The following is a 15,582-nucleotide window of genomic DNA, read 5'->3' on the forward strand; positions in this document are numbered from 1 at the left end:
TTGTGAAAGTAGAAATAAATACAAGAGTTGTATAAATTCACTAAAGTAGAAATTAAAGACTCAGAGCCTGGTTCATGTCTGATTTGCATCTGTGTCTCTTGCAGGATAACTGTGTCTTGGTTCCCAACGTTAACCAGAGAAACGGTGACCAAGATATCTTTGGAGATGCTTGTGACAACTGTCGCAATGTCCTGAATAATGACCAGAGGGACACAGATGGTGATGGGAAAGGAGATGCTTGTGATGATGACATGGATGGAGACGGTTGGTAATTCTTCACTTCCAGCTTCTCTGATGTTCTTGAAACTTGCTGAGAGCACGCTGTGTGTTAGGAGGTTTCCTGTCACCAGCAACACATTGTCTTTCTTCATGAAACCCATGTTTGGAATCCTTTTTATTTAGATTAATATATATCTTTTAGCCTCTGTTGGAAGCACTGAACACTGTAACAGATAAAACAAGCCATGTTTCATGCATAAGTTAAGGTCGTTGGTCATTCAGTAATTCCTTAAAGGTGCAAACGTGTCCCAGAGTACCCAGCTGTTGCCTGTCCCACATGCCCAGATGCTACATAATGCATTATTTTCATTGCTGTAGCAGGCTTGAAAGAAGTGAAAAAATCACAGCCCTTCAAATGCAATAACGAAGGTGAAACATCCTATCCTGTAAGCTGTGATACAGGAACAGGATAGAGTGAATTGTATGTAAGAAATGAAGTGTGTGTGATGGGGTTGAAAGCTGTTCTTTATCAAGGTGTTTCCAACTTCTGTTAAACGAACGGATGCACACGTAAGAAAGATTGCAAGATTAAGTAGTTGCTGAAAAGGAATAATGTCTTTATTATTCTTGATGTTTATGTTGTCTAATAACAAATATGGGAATTGTTTTTAACTAACATCCAATCCACTTTTCGCTAGGTATTAAGAACCTTTTAGATAATTGTCAGAGGATCCCCAACCAAGACCAGGAGGACAAGGATAATGACGGTGTTGGTGATGCCTGTGACAGCTGCCCTACAGTCAGCAACCCAAACCAGGTTAGCAGGCAGAAGGAAAAAATATCCTTGTTTAGGGAGAGGGACTGCTGAGGTCCAAAAACATGCAAGAGAATGAGGCAGCCCGTGCAGCCACAGGGTTTATCTTCTAATAGTAGGTATTCAGGAAAGTTTTATGGAGTTCAAACTCTCCCAGCATAGGAAAGGGAAGCCACCAGGTGTATTCTCATAGCTTGGGATGTTGTTAGCACCTCTGCCCTGCCAGTATCTTCTACTGTCATGCTCTGAAATGTCAGCGTGCTCCGGTCCCATGGAGTCCAATGCCAGACTCCACACAATGGTGTGTGTAGTTACACTTGGTATGTCTTTAATTAGCACAAAATCCTGGTGTCTTTATTGAGCAAAACTTTCACTGCTCAAAGGTGAGAAGTCAGTGAGTCTTTTCATATGTTTTGAATTATGATTAAACCCCTTATGACTAAGAAAAAATATTGGAAGTTTTAGAGAAACATGAGGGATACTTATTTCCAGTACTAGAGGAATCTTGGCTTGAACTACTCATCTTGCTTAAACTGCTCCAATCAAGTTTAACCCTGTTTATTCATTGTCTGTTTGGGGTTTTTTTCTTCAATAAAACTGAATTTTTGGTGAGATGGATGTTGCAAACAAGAAAATCTGTTTTGTAAAACAAATGTTTTTCTATGCTTTTATTTTGTATTTGTATTTGGTTTGGTTGTGTTTTGGTTTAATACTGCCATTTTAATAGATGCTCTCAGCAGCTGATACTGGAACTTTCTCTGTTTCCTTTTGCAGTCAGATGTTGACAATGACCTGGTTGGAGATTCCTGCGACACCAATCAGGACAGGTATGCTGTGTCGTGGCTGGTAATAGCAGCAGGGAAGTGGAAGAGGCTAGTCTTGAGCTGAAGCATGCAAGAGAGCTGTAGAGAGATTCCTAGAGAGCTGTAATCCCTCAAACTAGCCAGGGTTTAATTCCAGTACCTCCTCGAAGAGACATTATTTCAAAAACAACGTTATGATTTATGAGCCTTGTTGGTTCCCCTACCTGTAGCAGTACAGTTACAGAGCCCTTCACCTTTAGCCCCATGTTCACACACGCTTCCTTTGAGTTCCTGTGGAAGTGACATTCAGAGCAGTTCTCTGGCCGTAAAACCCAGAGCACTGCTCTGAGCTTCTTAGTGAGGTAACGTCTTTTTTCTTTTCTTTATTTTTCATTCTTCTTTTCTTTCTTTTTTGCTTTCGCAGAAATTTCACAGTTAAGGGCTGTATGTTTTTCTGTAAGAACCTTGTGTTTCAGAAACAGAATTTCATTATCAAGTGTAAAATGTTTGCAGATATACCCCTTTGCTTTAGCACCGGGAGAGTGGCAAGGCTCCTCTAACGGCTTCTACATGCCCTGAGCATTCAGGGGAGCACATCCCATGACAAACTGCTAATGGCTGGCTGAAAGCAGCTTCTGCGTAACCAGCTTTGGGGGTGGCAAGTCCCCCCACCACGTGCTCCTTACTTACAGCAAGAGGAAAGGGAAGTGAAATGCTGTTCTGGCACAGCGTTTCACCAGCCACAGATATCTGTAAGGTCTCACCCCAGTGCTGTTGGTGGGTGCGGCTGTCTGGGGCGATAATTGCGGGTAGCCCACTTCCCCAGCCCCACAGGGAGCATTCCCAGTCTTGGCCAGTAGCTGCCATGGCCCCCAGCTGGCAGCTGTTTTACTTTTAAGTAGACATGGCTTTGGGTTTTTTTTCCTGTTTTAAAAAAGCAGTTTTTCTTTTTTTCCTCAAACCTAACTAATGTGTATGAAGCATTGCCTGGTAGAAACGCTGTAGCTCTGCCTGAGGTTAACATTGCAATAGATATATATGCATAGTCCTCATTGCATTTTATCTCAAGAATGCGCAGACATTAGCTGCTCTGACGTAAAATTGAAGCACCTTTTTTTAAGCAGGGAGAAAGAGGTGGGAATATGCGTAGCCATAAGCTGCAGCACTGCCCTAATTTGTCTGCATGTCACTTCTGCTCTGCCTGTGCTAGGCAAAAAGCTACTGAGGGGAAAGAGGCCTGTTTATCGCCAGAAACCATTTTGTTTGTGGTGTGTGTACAAAAAAGCTGACTTGAGGGCATTTTTTTTGCACAGATGCACTTAACTGTTGGCATGGAGAAACAATGCAGCCACCCCATAACTTCTCAAACCCTGTTCTATAGTCTGTCTCCCCATTCCTGGTGACTCTTCACTGTAACAGCTGGTGCAGCCATGGGCTGGCAGGGTGTTTGGAAGCTACAGGCTTTCTCCTCTCTTACTGCACGGTTTCTCTGCGGGGCCATAATGTGACAAAACTTCCTGTGCAGGAGGGTGAAAGTGGTGCTTGTTTTTAATCAAGTCTGATTTCAGGTGCTCGTGCAGAGTCTCCCGTAAATTTTCATTCACACTCACACTTGTGTATTCAGGAGCACCAAGATGCTTGTGGACAACATGTTTGACAAGGGACACTAGCTGTGGAGCTCATGCTGTCTCCTGGGTGCCTTTTGATTGGTGACCCTGTCCTTGTTGGATGTGCCTTACACACCCTTTGAGAGTGGATGTCATTTGGGATCTTGGGCTCTGGTATCTTTTCCCACTCCATGTAAGGCTTCTTTTTCTTTTCCTTATCTGAGTATTTTTATAGCTCCAGGCTTAGTCTTCATCATCCTGCCACCTTATCATACAGTCTCTGTTTGTTCTTTGTCTCCTCGCTGTCCATCCACCTGAGCCACACCGGGTCATGGTGCCCCACTGGTCTGTTTCCAGCTCCGGGGGTGCCTCCAGTGCATTTCCCCCTCAGGTACCTGTGCTGTCCCCCATGCAGGGGCAGGAGCTGATGGTGGTGTGCCATTTCTTTCGTCTCTGTGCTTGCAGCGATGGTGATGGGCACCAGGACAGCACAGACAATTGCCCCAACATCATTAACAGCTCTCAGCTGGACACGGATAAGGATGGGCTGGGTGACGAGTGTGATGAGGACGATGACAACGATGGCATTCCTGACCTCTTGCCCCCAGGCCCTGACAACTGCAGGCTGGTCCCCAACCCAGGGCAGGAAGATGATAATGGTAAGATGGGCCTTCAGGAGCCATTTTGGTGCTTAGGCACTATATCCTTCCCCAAGCATTACACAGGTGCCCCAGGATCCGACACAGTCACCATGTGTGCATACACTCATCCCAGGAGGGACCCCAACACACAGAAGCCCTTTGGCTGAGGCAGAAGTCCTCAGGTCCCCTCCCCAGGCACTGTGGCCATCAGGGCTGACACTCCACCTGCTCCTGAGGCACCCTGATCCAGTGGCTTGGCCAGATGTGGCTACTTGTTGCACCATAAATCTGCTTTCACTTCTCCGATGCATTCAGGTGATGGAGTCGGGGATATCTGCGAGTCTGATTTTGACCAGGATACAGTGATTGATCGGATCGATGTGTGCCCTGAGAACGCAGAGATCACCCTGACAGACTTCAGGGCCTATCAGACAGTGGTGCTGGACCCAGAGGGGGATGCGCAGATTGATCCCAACTGGGTGGTTCTGAACCAGGTAAAAATACATCTGGTCTTTCGTACCTGTCTGAGAAAGATCATTTAAAAACCACAGTAAAACTGTCTCTAATTGCTGGACCTCTGGCAAACAAGTGGAAAGTGGAAGCTCTTGGTTAGTTGACTGTTTTACAGGAGCTATAATGAAGGAACTTTCTTTTAGCATGTGATAGGTTGAAGCTTGATGCCTGTAATAATCTAAAATAATTGCAGGCTGGTCAGCTTGTTCTGCGTGGATTTCTCTGTTGCCAAGAAGAGAAACACGAGACTTTTATGTCACCCTATTGAAGTATTTCTGTGGCAAACAGTTTCAAGAATCCTTCCCAGAATTTGAAAGACTGACCCACTGTATAGCAGAGCATTTACTCCTAGATGGAATCCAATAACTGTTTTTTACACCAACAGATTTTAGCCTTCAGGAGGCTAATATGTTCTGAGTCACAAGGAATATGCAATTAATTCCCACTGACAAAGTCTCTGCCAAGCCAGCTGAGATTGTATACACCTTCCTTAACCCAGTCCTGGCATCCAGTTTAATCCCGAACTCCTTGATCAAACAGTATGAGCTAAGGCTAGGAAAAGCTCTCTTCCCTCCCCATCCCTCTTTTGCCCTCTTTCCCACCTCCACCTCTCTCCAGTCCTATCTCCAGTTCTGGCCAGGTTCAGTGATTTCCAGAAGACTGGGGTAGGGAAAGAAAGTATGGCCAATTCTGCAATGGGAAAAGAAAAAACCTTTCCTGACTCAGGGCACGTAAGCAGCTGAAACACTAGTATTTGATTATAGTTCTCATTTTAATTCAGAGCTACAAGTGTTAGAGACATGTTGTGAGCAAACGGGGGAGATGGATGGAGGGGGTGCTATAGAGGGAGGCCCAAAGACGCTGCCAGGCTGAGCTAACCCAGCTCGTCATACACTCACCACCCTGAATTTACTCTTACAGGGCATGGAGATTGTGCAGACTATGAACAGTGATCCTGGCCTTGCTGTTGGTATGTACCCTCTTCTGAGATTCAAATTTTACAGCAGAAAACTTACAGCATGTGAACGCATTTTCTGCAGACTTGTTTTTAACCTGCGTGTATCTTCAGGTTACACAGCATTTAACGGCGTTGACTTTGAGGGCACTTTTCATGTGAACACGGTGACAGATGATGACTACGCTGGCTTTATTTTTGGTTATCAAGACAGCTCTAGCTTTTATGTTGTAATGTGGAAACAGACTGAGCAGACGTACTGGCAAGCGACTCCCTTCAGAGCTGTAGCAGAGCCCGGCATTCAGTTAAAGGTACTGGTCGTGGCTCCTAGCTGGGGGCACAGTGGTCACCACAGCCCGGCTATGCCACCCTGCCATGTGTTGGCCACGCTGCCCCACCGTCTGACTGCATTGGGCTAAGCTGCCATGCCCTGCATTGGCCAAGCCATCACACTGCATGTCGGCCGTGCTGCCCGACTGCTGCTCCCTCCCAGTGTCAAAAGGGCTAAGTCAGGTGCCTGCCACACTGACCTGTTAATAGCACCATTTTTCAAGGAATGTCATCTCCCGTCTTGCCCCTGCTCATGAGCTGGAGCGTTAGTCTCTGCTCGCTTTGTGCTCTGAGTGTAACTGGCCAAATTGCCTCCGTCTCCTTGGTCCAGGTTGCTTTTCCACGCAAGCAGTGGCTGTGCTTATGCAAGAGAAATTAGGGGCTTGTGAGCAGGAGGGAGGGTGCTTCTGCAGACCTGCGGCCTGCTACAAAAAAGACTCGGAGCTCCTGAAAGTGACATTTCTCTGGGATTTCTGCAGGCTGTGAAGTCCAAGACAGGCCCTGGCGAGCACCTCCGCAACTCCCTGTGGCACACGGGGGACACCAATGATCAGGTCAGGCTGCTGTGGAAGGACCCCCGAAATGTAGGGTGGAAGGACAAAGTCTCCTACCGCTGGTTCTTGCAGCACAGACCCCAGATCGGTTATATCAGGTAAGAGAGGAAAGGATAGATAATGTCTGCCTAAACTGTTGTGTCACAACATCTAATTCAACGCCTAATAATCTGAGAATTTATAATATGTCTGGGCTTTGCACTGATGAAGCCTCATAACAGGTTAGACTTTGGAAATTCAGCCTGCAATTATTTTCCTAGGAAAGACAATTCTAAGCTAAGCCTGTTTGTAACTGAAGTTTTCTATCATCTGGCTGTTGTAACTGTGCCCTACCCTAATAAACCCTTTTCTGGCTTTTAAAACCTTGTTTTCCAAGCTACTACTGGCCCCTGATCTGAACACCAATGCATTTCAAGATCTCTTAATTTTGATCTTTTGGAATATTTTTGTTGGAATTATGATAATTCATTTACATATTCTGGGATAACAGATTTAATGAAAGTTGTCCACTTAAAGGTTGTGATCCCAACTAGGATCTGTAATTATCCTGACGTGACAGATCTCAGATTACATAGCATATATGCAGAAAGTTTGTCAAAGCTGTGTAATGCATGTTATCCATTCTTATTTTGTTATTTGGGGGGAAAAAAGAGATATTAAAAAAAAAAAATCATGATTCAGGAGGAAACATTTAACTCTGCAACATCCAGATCAGTGGGAATTATACTTGCAGATCAAGGTTGATGTTAAAATGCAAAAAATAAACTGCCCTGGCATCATCAGCTCAGGTTTTGAAACCGTGTAATAGAACAGAAATACAGGTAAGTCAGTTGTTCTTCAAAAAATCACTATTCTGCAGTTGAGATGCAGTAACTTGATAATGGTATAATTATTCCGCTTTCCTGGTGCAGTGCATCATCTTCAGCGCTAATTGGAGCGAGCATGTTTGACTTGATGCTAAAACGGATTAAGAGCATTTACACTGTAATTGTTGTGTCCCAGCCACAGGGCAGTAGAGAATAGATCTTGGGTGGCAACTTTGCTTTAGACCGAGCTGTTTGCGAAGCTGCTTCATGAGCAAACATCTGCCTGTGGTTGAAGTCTCTCTAGCCAGCTGAATTAATGCCCCCTGCAACTGAGAAAGGGAGCAAAGTCAGTGTCACAAAATCCTTCAAAAACTAAAGGCAGCCAGGCCTCAAGCGAACCTCTGCCAGCTCTCTGTCCGCATCTCGCTGTGGTCTGTTTAGGCCCGATGCCACAGACCGTAATGTGTCTAGCAAAGGTTTTCCAAGGCTTCAGGGGAGCCTAGGAAAAAGTCACTTGAGCCAGCCTCTCCCATGGAAATTCGAAAGACAACAGGTTCTATTCATTGTACAGATGCTTTTGAACTGCCTCAGCAAATCAGGAAATAAACTCAGGAACATAACAGGAATTGGGTTTTTTTTTTCCTTTATTTTATGAAAAGACACAGGAACTTTCTTTCCCTTCACAATTCACTTGTTTTCTTCCATGTCAGACCAGCAGCATCCTCACCCAAAACAGAGCCCTCCAGGCTCATCATCCTCTAAGTCGTTCACCCAGCATCCCGGAGGCTGAGGACTTGGTGTCGACGGCGCTGCAACAGCTCGGCTGGCTCCAGCGCGGTCCTGCTCCAGCCCTCGGTGCAGGGCACACGCCAGGGAGCTGGCAGGGTGCAGCTGTTCCCAGAGCTGTTTGGGAATTTGCTGATAGGTTTTCTAACAAGAAGATGCCAAATCATCAAAACCGTTCCTGGAACTAATCATGTGCACGTTTTTAAAGAAATCTCACAGTCAAGTTTAAGATTCCAAGTGGTTTGAAACTTTGCTTAAAAAAAAAAAAAAAAAAGGAAAGAAGAAGAAAAAACAAGCTTAGCTTCAAACTGTGAGACAATATCCATCTGGCCTTCTTCAGCCGATGTAATCTGGTTCTCCCTTTCTCCTATAACTATCGACTGTGGAGATTTTCAAGAGTCAAAGCTCTCAGGCTGACTGACTACAGGGGAAAAAATTCCAAGGCTTTTGTAGAGTGTGTAAAAAAACCCAGCCACCATGAAAACACCCTCCCTGCTCTTGCCAGCGTGCAGCATTGCTCCAGTTCCCAGCTTACAGAGGAGCTATCTTAACAGCTTCTTCTCCCCTGGGCTCGGTGGGAGGGTAGCATGTCCAAGGCTAGAGTCACCGTGGATAATGAAATTACTTTTACGAGTGTTGCAGTCCCAGAAAAGACCTAACAGAGCTTCTGTTTGCTTTCATTAAGGGCAAGATTTTATGAAGGCTCTGACCTAGTGGCAGACTCCGGTGTAACTATCGACACCACGATGCGAGGAGGACGGCTTGGAGTTTTCTGCTTCTCTCAGGAAAACATTATTTGGTCCAACCTGAAATATCGCTGCAATGGTAATGTTGCTCTTATGTCGTTTTAGCTAACAACTAGCAAGTGACCATGAAGAACTGGTAGTGTGGCTGTTGGATTAAGCCATTTTGCAGCCTTTCCTTTGCTTTTCATTTACAAGTTATTCACAGCTGTGAAATGCCTCCCCTGACACCCGCAGCATGCTGCAGCCCAGCCAGACGGGAGCTAACACCTCACCACCGCTCCTCCCAGAGCAGTCACTCTGCTGCAGGGACTGTGCCAACTAAGTAGTATAGCTGTCATCAGAGAATTAGAAACGTTATTTAAAATCAGCCAACCGTGAGAGCTGTACACACGCAATAGACTGAGGCCATCACGTATGTAGGATGCCTTGAGCTCTGAATACAAGATGAAATAAATCTGGAGAGCCAGTGGGATCAGTCACCAGGTGTCAGTGTCACTTGTGAACTTGCTGGTTGCTCCTGTCTGTGGTAGGACAAGATCGTAAGATGCCCTTCCTCCCACGGACGAATGCTTCTGAGACTCTGTGGGAGCGTGCTGTCTCGCTCCTCTTGGGGTGAGAGCCTTGCCGCTTAGCCCTCATCTCCCACTATATAGAAGAACTCAAACCACGGTCACGCACACCAAGCTGATCATGTCAGGGTATTTCTGCCCTGGCAGCAGTTCAGCTAACTTGAAGTGGGGCTGGAGGGGCTGCCCCCCTCCTCTTAGCATCAACCCCTACCTGACCAAGGCAGCCTTAGGAAAACTAAGTTACCAGTCAAGTTGGAATCGTTTCTTTGTCTGCTTTCTGCGGATCCAAGAAGCCCAGCCCAGGTCTGCAGTGGACACAGCTGCTGCGCAGCCACACCCTGGCTCTGTGGCTTGTTCTGGTGGTGGACCCTGGTTCTTGGGCACTCGGTACACCTGGGCTGGTGCTGGCAGGTCATGGTTAAACAGGGGAACTTCTAGACAGTGGTGCTTACAATTAAAAATTACTTTGCAAGAGTCTCAAACAGGATGTGTTTTCCCAGAAAGCATGTGTTAAAGCTGCCACTGAAGTCGCAGATACTTTCCTGGCAGTGAGCAGGCAGTGGCTTTGCTGCAGGTGCTGCAGTAAGTCAATGAAACCCACTCGAAGAATTCTCTGGAGTTCCCAACTATCCCCGCTTTCATTTCAGACAGGTTCCTACATTGCAGAAAAGGCTTAAAAAGAATTTTCAAGCCTCAAAAAGAGGAAGTGATCAACAAAAAGCGAAGGACTTACCCCTTTTATTCTATATATTATGTGTATTTATATAGTTACTTCTTTTTTTGAGTTTGGAGTTACCTTTCCTGCATCAGGGTGGAAATAATCTGAGTAAAGTCGAGGTCACGCAGTTGAGCTTCGTTGCTGTGGCTCCATCTTTGGTTTCATCTTTAGCTCTACGGTTAGCTCTGTGGCTCTCCAGATAAAATGTTCTGGGATCTGGCAAAGGCACACCACAAACTCAACGCTTCAGACAATCAGAACTGTAGTTACTCTCTTACGACATTGACCCATCTCTAAATCTGCCAGTTCTGAAGTTTTTCTGCCAGTTGCTGTTGGTCCTTGGGTTAATGGTTTTGTCCCTTCTTGTGGCGTGGGAAACCATCACAGGGAAGTTGAACTAGGACACATGAGAAATAGAGACTCTGACACTACAAATGTGTCTGGGGTGCAGAGCAAGACAACCACTTTTTCTGCCTTTCTGGTCAGTGTTTATAAGTAAAAATATCAGAGTGGAAGCCACAAAGCTTTTGGTTGGAAATGTAAGTTGAAGATTGATAGTACTCCGTTATGGGCTGGAACTGCAGCACTCACTGTCTTGTTAGCCCGTCTGTGCTTTTCAATGGTGTATAGCTAAAACTGAAAACATTTCCAGTTCGTTCTTACTGTTTAAAGAAAAGAGAAGACACGTTACATTAAAAAAAAAAAGGAGTAGGTGGGTAATTCATTAATTTATGTGTTCCTTGATTTTGTCAGAAGAGACTAAACTTTTGCATATTTTCCTGTTTTCAGACACCATCCCAGAGGACTTTCAAGAATTTCAAGCTCAGCAATTTGGCGTTGGGGATATTTAAGTAAAGCCAAACTAACACTGCTATTGCAAACAATATATTTTAAATCCTTATATGATTGTTGTTGTAAGAGTGCGCACCGCAGCTTGTTCTCATTGATGTGACTATGTCAGACTTTTTTTTGTATAAAAGTGAAAATAAAAAGGAGACAAAATAGACTGAGGCTTCACTTTTTTTCAGATTTGCCCCAAAATCTAGGGAGCAGCATGTAACGGAGTGACACTTGCCTAAAACATACTCAGGAAAAGTTTGAATCTATTGCCGTTTGGGGCTCAGTATCAAACAGAGTGGTGAAGAAAGCACAATTTGGTCTATCATCTGGAATGTGTCAAGAACCACAGGTTGCATTGGGGCATGAAGCGGTTGGGAGCCGTCTCGCCAAGCCAAGGTCTTCTTAATACCTTTCCAGTCCTGCTAGGAAAAAAATTTACCTCCTTTAGCTAACTCCTTTGGAGACTTCGTTACCTCTGGCAGACCTTCTCTAAGACCTCTAGACCTCCCTTCCCTCCCGCTCCCAGAAAACTATGAGTAACACCATCACATCCTGAAAAGCAAAAGAGCTGACTGCAGATGTGACCTTTTAGTCACATCTTATGACTTGCACGTGACCAAAACCAAAAAAGACACATGGAGATAAATGCAGAATCACCAACAGAGAGAAAATAATCCTAGCTTTCACATACCCAAAGCCAGGCTTTGACCTGCTGTCCCCACTCAGAGCCGAGCTCTCTCAGCATGTACTGCAGTCTTAGGAAGATGAGTCACCAAGTTAAATAACCAAAACACTGAATTAAGCATTAAGGACTGGACAATAAAAAGCCAAATAAAATTGTATCACAATGCACTATGTAATTCGAAGTATAGAAAGGTGTTGGACACTGTGTGCATTTCTACTGCATTCTTTTTGAAAACAGAGCTAGGAAAGGAAGGGAGGACGAGCTCCAAGGACAGCTGAAGAGAAGGATATTGCAGCCTCTAGGATAATTACTTTAAAAAGGACAATGGGAAACAGTACTTCAGCCTGGGGGAAGGGGGAGGGAGGAAGTACACAGACGGGGACTACAATGAGGGTTTTAAAAATTAGAAATAGCCCTGAGAAAATGAGCAGCCATGGCTCTTTCCCAGCACAAGTGTACAGGGGAAATGCTGAGTTAAATTATCAGGTGAGCGCATCAGAACAAAAGCCCCTAAATTTCCTGTTCTCAGTACAATAAAAATACCCTTAAGGTTTATGGTGCTATCAGAGGCTTGGGCTATGGGAAGAGGTTTCACCCTGGGCTTGTCCACCATTGGCAAGGCTTCTGGCAGCAGTGTGGCCTGGGACCTGTCCCACAAGGGCTCCCAGAGTCCCACAGCAAAGAGCATGACGCAGGAGCGGTCCTCTGCCACGGCACTTCATCATCAAAGGCCCTCCAGTTTCAGTCCTCCTTTCCCCTTGGCTTCGCCAAAACCAATTGCACTCACCAGGTTTCCAATAGAAGCTAGTTACCTTGCAGCAACACAGAGGGTGTTGTCAAATTATGCTTAAAAGATGAGGAAAAAAAAATAAAATCTTCCCAACGCACTGTGGGGGCACCGCAGGCAGGGGACACCGTGCATGCATTTTGCAAAAGGGGTCTCCTCACAGTGGTCTCCAACAGGCCTGGAGACCTCACCTGCCTGCAGCGTGTGCTGGTCAGAGCACGACAGCACACACCAGCGCCATCAGGACACACGGCGCAGCCAGCCTCCGGACCCCTGCCAGCCTCCGGACCCCTGCCAGCCTCCTGCCTGTGGCTGGGGGCTCTCCTCCCACTACAGCAGCTGGGAGGGTGCACCTTGGCCATTTGCCACCTTCAAGCTTGTCCGTTTCCAGGTTCTCTTCCAGTCTATGCTATGGCCGCTGGAGGCTGGAAGATGAGATACAGGCTCTGGCTGTTGTGCTCTCAAAGGCAATTACATGAAGCTCTGAGCATCTAACTGGTTACAGCTCAGCCAGCCAGAGCTCTTCTTTTGTTTCAGAGGGTGCTGTTGGACCTTACACTGGGATGCTGGAGCTCGCTATGTCTGCTGTGTTGACACACCAACGGCTGGGTAGCCTGCAAGTTCAGGAACAGGAAAGCCTGGCTGTTGCAGACAAAGATTAGCCACAGGGTCACAGTCTGGGCTTGGGAAACCTCCTGCCCCTCTCGTTTCCATCAGAGGTTGTACAGTCCTGTACAGTCCCTGTGTATGCGCTTACTCGAGCTCCTCTTGCACCACCACCTCTTTCTGGACTATTATGCAACGCAGACTTAGCTCCATGTGTGGCCTCTGGCAAGTAAAGATGCTGCAATCCCACATCTTTAAAACCAAACATGTAGCTCTCCCTTGCCCCCACTGCCTGTGCAGCTGGGCTGCACTCAGCTGGAGCAGCAGCTGCAAATACTTTGGAGTTTAGAGTCCTGGGGCTCCTGCGAACCAGGGTTGAATGTCTCACCAAAGGTTAACTCTTTCCTGCGTGCTAAAAACACCAGGACAAACACACTTCAAATGCTTCTGTTCCCTAAAGCAGAATGGAATAGAGTATTTCAGACGGAAGGGACCTACAATGATCATCTAGTCCAGCTGCCTCACCACTTCAGGGCTGACCAGAAGTGAAAACATGTTGTTAAGGGCATTGTCCAAATGCCTCTTAAACACTGACAGGCTTGGGGCAGCGACCACCTCTCAGGAAGTCTGGCCCAGTGTTTCACCACCCTCTCAACAAAGAAATGCTTCATGTCCAGTCTCAGCCTCTCCTGGTGCAGCTTTGAACCGTTCCCACGTGTCCTGGCACTGGATACCAACGAGAAGAGATCAGGGTCTCCCTCTCCACTTCCCCTCCTCGGCTGGAGAGAACTCCTCACAGGACATGCCTTCCAGACCTTTCACCACCTTTGTTGCCCTCCTCTGGATGCATTCAATGACCTTCACATCGTTCTCAAATGGTGGGTGCCAGAACTGCACACAGTACTGCAGGTGATGCCACACCAATGCTGAATACAGTGCAATAATCACCTCTCCTGACCAGCTGGTGATGCTGTTTGATGCACCACAGGACATGGTTTGACCTCTTGGCTGCCAGGGCCCACTGCTGACTCCTCTTGAGCTGCTGCCAACCAGCACCCCCAGATCCCTCTCTGCAGGGCTGCTCTACAGCTGCTCCTCTCCCAAGTTATACTTGTGACCAGCATGACTCCATCCTCAGTGCAGGATGTGGCATTTGGACTTGTTAGATTTCATCCCATTAATCATTGCCCAATGCTCCAATCTATCTAGATCCCTCTTCTCCCTAAAGAGTCAACAGCGCCTCCCAGTTTGTTATCATCAGCAAACGTGATAATGGCGCATTCAACTCCTGCAACAAGATAATTGACAAATATATTGAACAGAACTGGCTCTACAATTGAGCCCTGAGGAACACCGCTGGTGACCGGTCACCCGCCAGATGCAGTCGCCTTCACTACACCCCTTTGAGCCCTCGCATCCAGCCGCTTCCTTGCCCAGCTCGCTGTGAACCCGCGCATCTCCTGGTTTGACCATCTCTTGGTTTGGAACACCAGAAGAGAACATCCCTCCAGGATGGTGCAGGGTGGGGTGACGGCAGGGATGGGCAGGCCAGTGGGAGGCTGCTGAGCGAGGTCATTTGGCTCTTGCAGACCCTCAGCACCACTCAGGAACCGCTTTCTGCCTTGCCCCTTGCGGCGGTGTGCTCTCCCCCCGTCCCAGCTCCTGCTCAAGCTGTACCCACCAGTGGGAGCTGTGATGAGGTGCACCTGGACTTTGGGGGATGGCTGGCAACAGTCAAAACACTGTCTGGAGTGGGGACCTAGATATTTTGTTCCCATGTGAATATGACTATAGGTCAATTATCTTACTCTATAAACAGTGGACAGCCCAAGAGCCCTTTGAGCTCTCCTGCACAGCAGCGGGCTGCACGCCAGGATCTCCCCTTGAGTGGGGACGCTCGCTTAAGGTTCTACTCCTAGAGGTTGAGAGATTCCTTGCCACAATGGATTCTCGTGAAGTGACTAACAGCATGCTAAACTTTGAAATCTTAGGTAAGTGATATAAAGGATTGATTGCACGTGTATAATCCTTTAGACATAAGCTGTTGACCAAGTTGGTCTGGGACTGATCTGATCTGGGACTAGGATTGCATCCAGCCACACCCAGACTCCTCCCTGAGTTTAGAAAGCTGGGGGTCCTTTCTGACCCTCGTGACTCAACAGCGGGGTCTCCCTGCCAGCTCGTCTGACCCTGGCCTCTATGCAGTAAATAATTAAGTGTACCCTTCCATCGAATCTCATAAAACACTGTCGCATTCACTACTAACTTTGTTAAATCACTGTTTTATATTAATAAATATTTCACTACTTCTCTCTTACCAGTGAAGTTAATCGCTCCGCCTGCGACACACCTCAGTCCAAAGGCGTAGCCTCCCAGCTGCGTGCACCAGCGCTGCGCAGACAATAGCAGCCGCCACTCAGCCCCGTGAAACTCAGTCAGCACTTTCTCGTAACCACAAGGAACCCATGTCCTGCTGTGGGTCTGGTCAGTGCTACGGCACGGGTACAACCAGCACCAGCAGGCAGGCTGGGGCCGGCGGGCACTGGAACAGGACTCCACGACAGCCCGAACACGGATGGTGAGGAGCAAGAGACCAGGACCCG

At 46.9% G+C, this 15,582-nt stretch overlaps 2 protein-coding genes across 4 annotated transcripts in view; one reads left to right on the forward strand and one right to left on the reverse strand.

The window, feature by feature from the left end:
* The window catches only part of THBS4 (thrombospondin 4), a 42,439-nt gene extending 31,387 nt beyond the window's left edge, over positions 1-11,052 (forward strand). For both annotated transcript variants that reach the window (XM_054185498.1, XM_054185499.1), the window contains exons 13-22: positions 105-264; positions 918-1,036; positions 1,808-1,860; positions 3,909-4,102; positions 4,400-4,578; positions 5,519-5,567; positions 5,667-5,863; positions 6,362-6,534; positions 8,714-8,853; positions 10,851-11,052. In XM_054185498.1, the coding sequence (XP_054041473.1) occupies positions 105-264; positions 918-1,036; positions 1,808-1,860; positions 3,909-4,102; positions 4,400-4,578; positions 5,519-5,567; positions 5,667-5,863; positions 6,362-6,534; positions 8,714-8,853; positions 10,851-10,912 (1,326 nt within the window). In that variant the 3' untranslated portion in view covers positions 10,913-11,052. The remainder of the gene's footprint in view (positions 1-104; positions 265-917; positions 1,037-1,807; positions 1,861-3,908; positions 4,103-4,399; positions 4,579-5,518; positions 5,568-5,666; positions 5,864-6,361; positions 6,535-8,713; positions 8,854-10,850) is intronic.
* The window catches only part of SERINC5 (serine incorporator 5), a 55,248-nt gene continuing 46,173 nt past the window's right edge, over positions 6,508-15,582 (reverse strand). The window contains exons 13-14 of one of the 2 annotated variants that reach the window (XR_008463797.1): positions 10,140-10,723; positions 6,508-8,281 (exon numbers count right to left, since the gene is read on the reverse strand). The gene's annotated coding sequence lies outside the window, so the exon portion shown is untranslated. Of the gene's footprint in view, positions 8,282-8,845; positions 10,724-15,582 lie in introns of those variants that run through there. The other variant, XR_008463796.1, reaches the window with a different exon arrangement.

This window comes from Rissa tridactyla, chromosome Z (assembly GCF_028500815.1).
Source record: "Rissa tridactyla isolate bRisTri1 chromosome Z, bRisTri1.patW.cur.20221130, whole genome shotgun sequence".
NCBI classification, from domain to species: domain Eukaryota; kingdom Metazoa; phylum Chordata; class Aves; order Charadriiformes; family Laridae; genus Rissa; species Rissa tridactyla.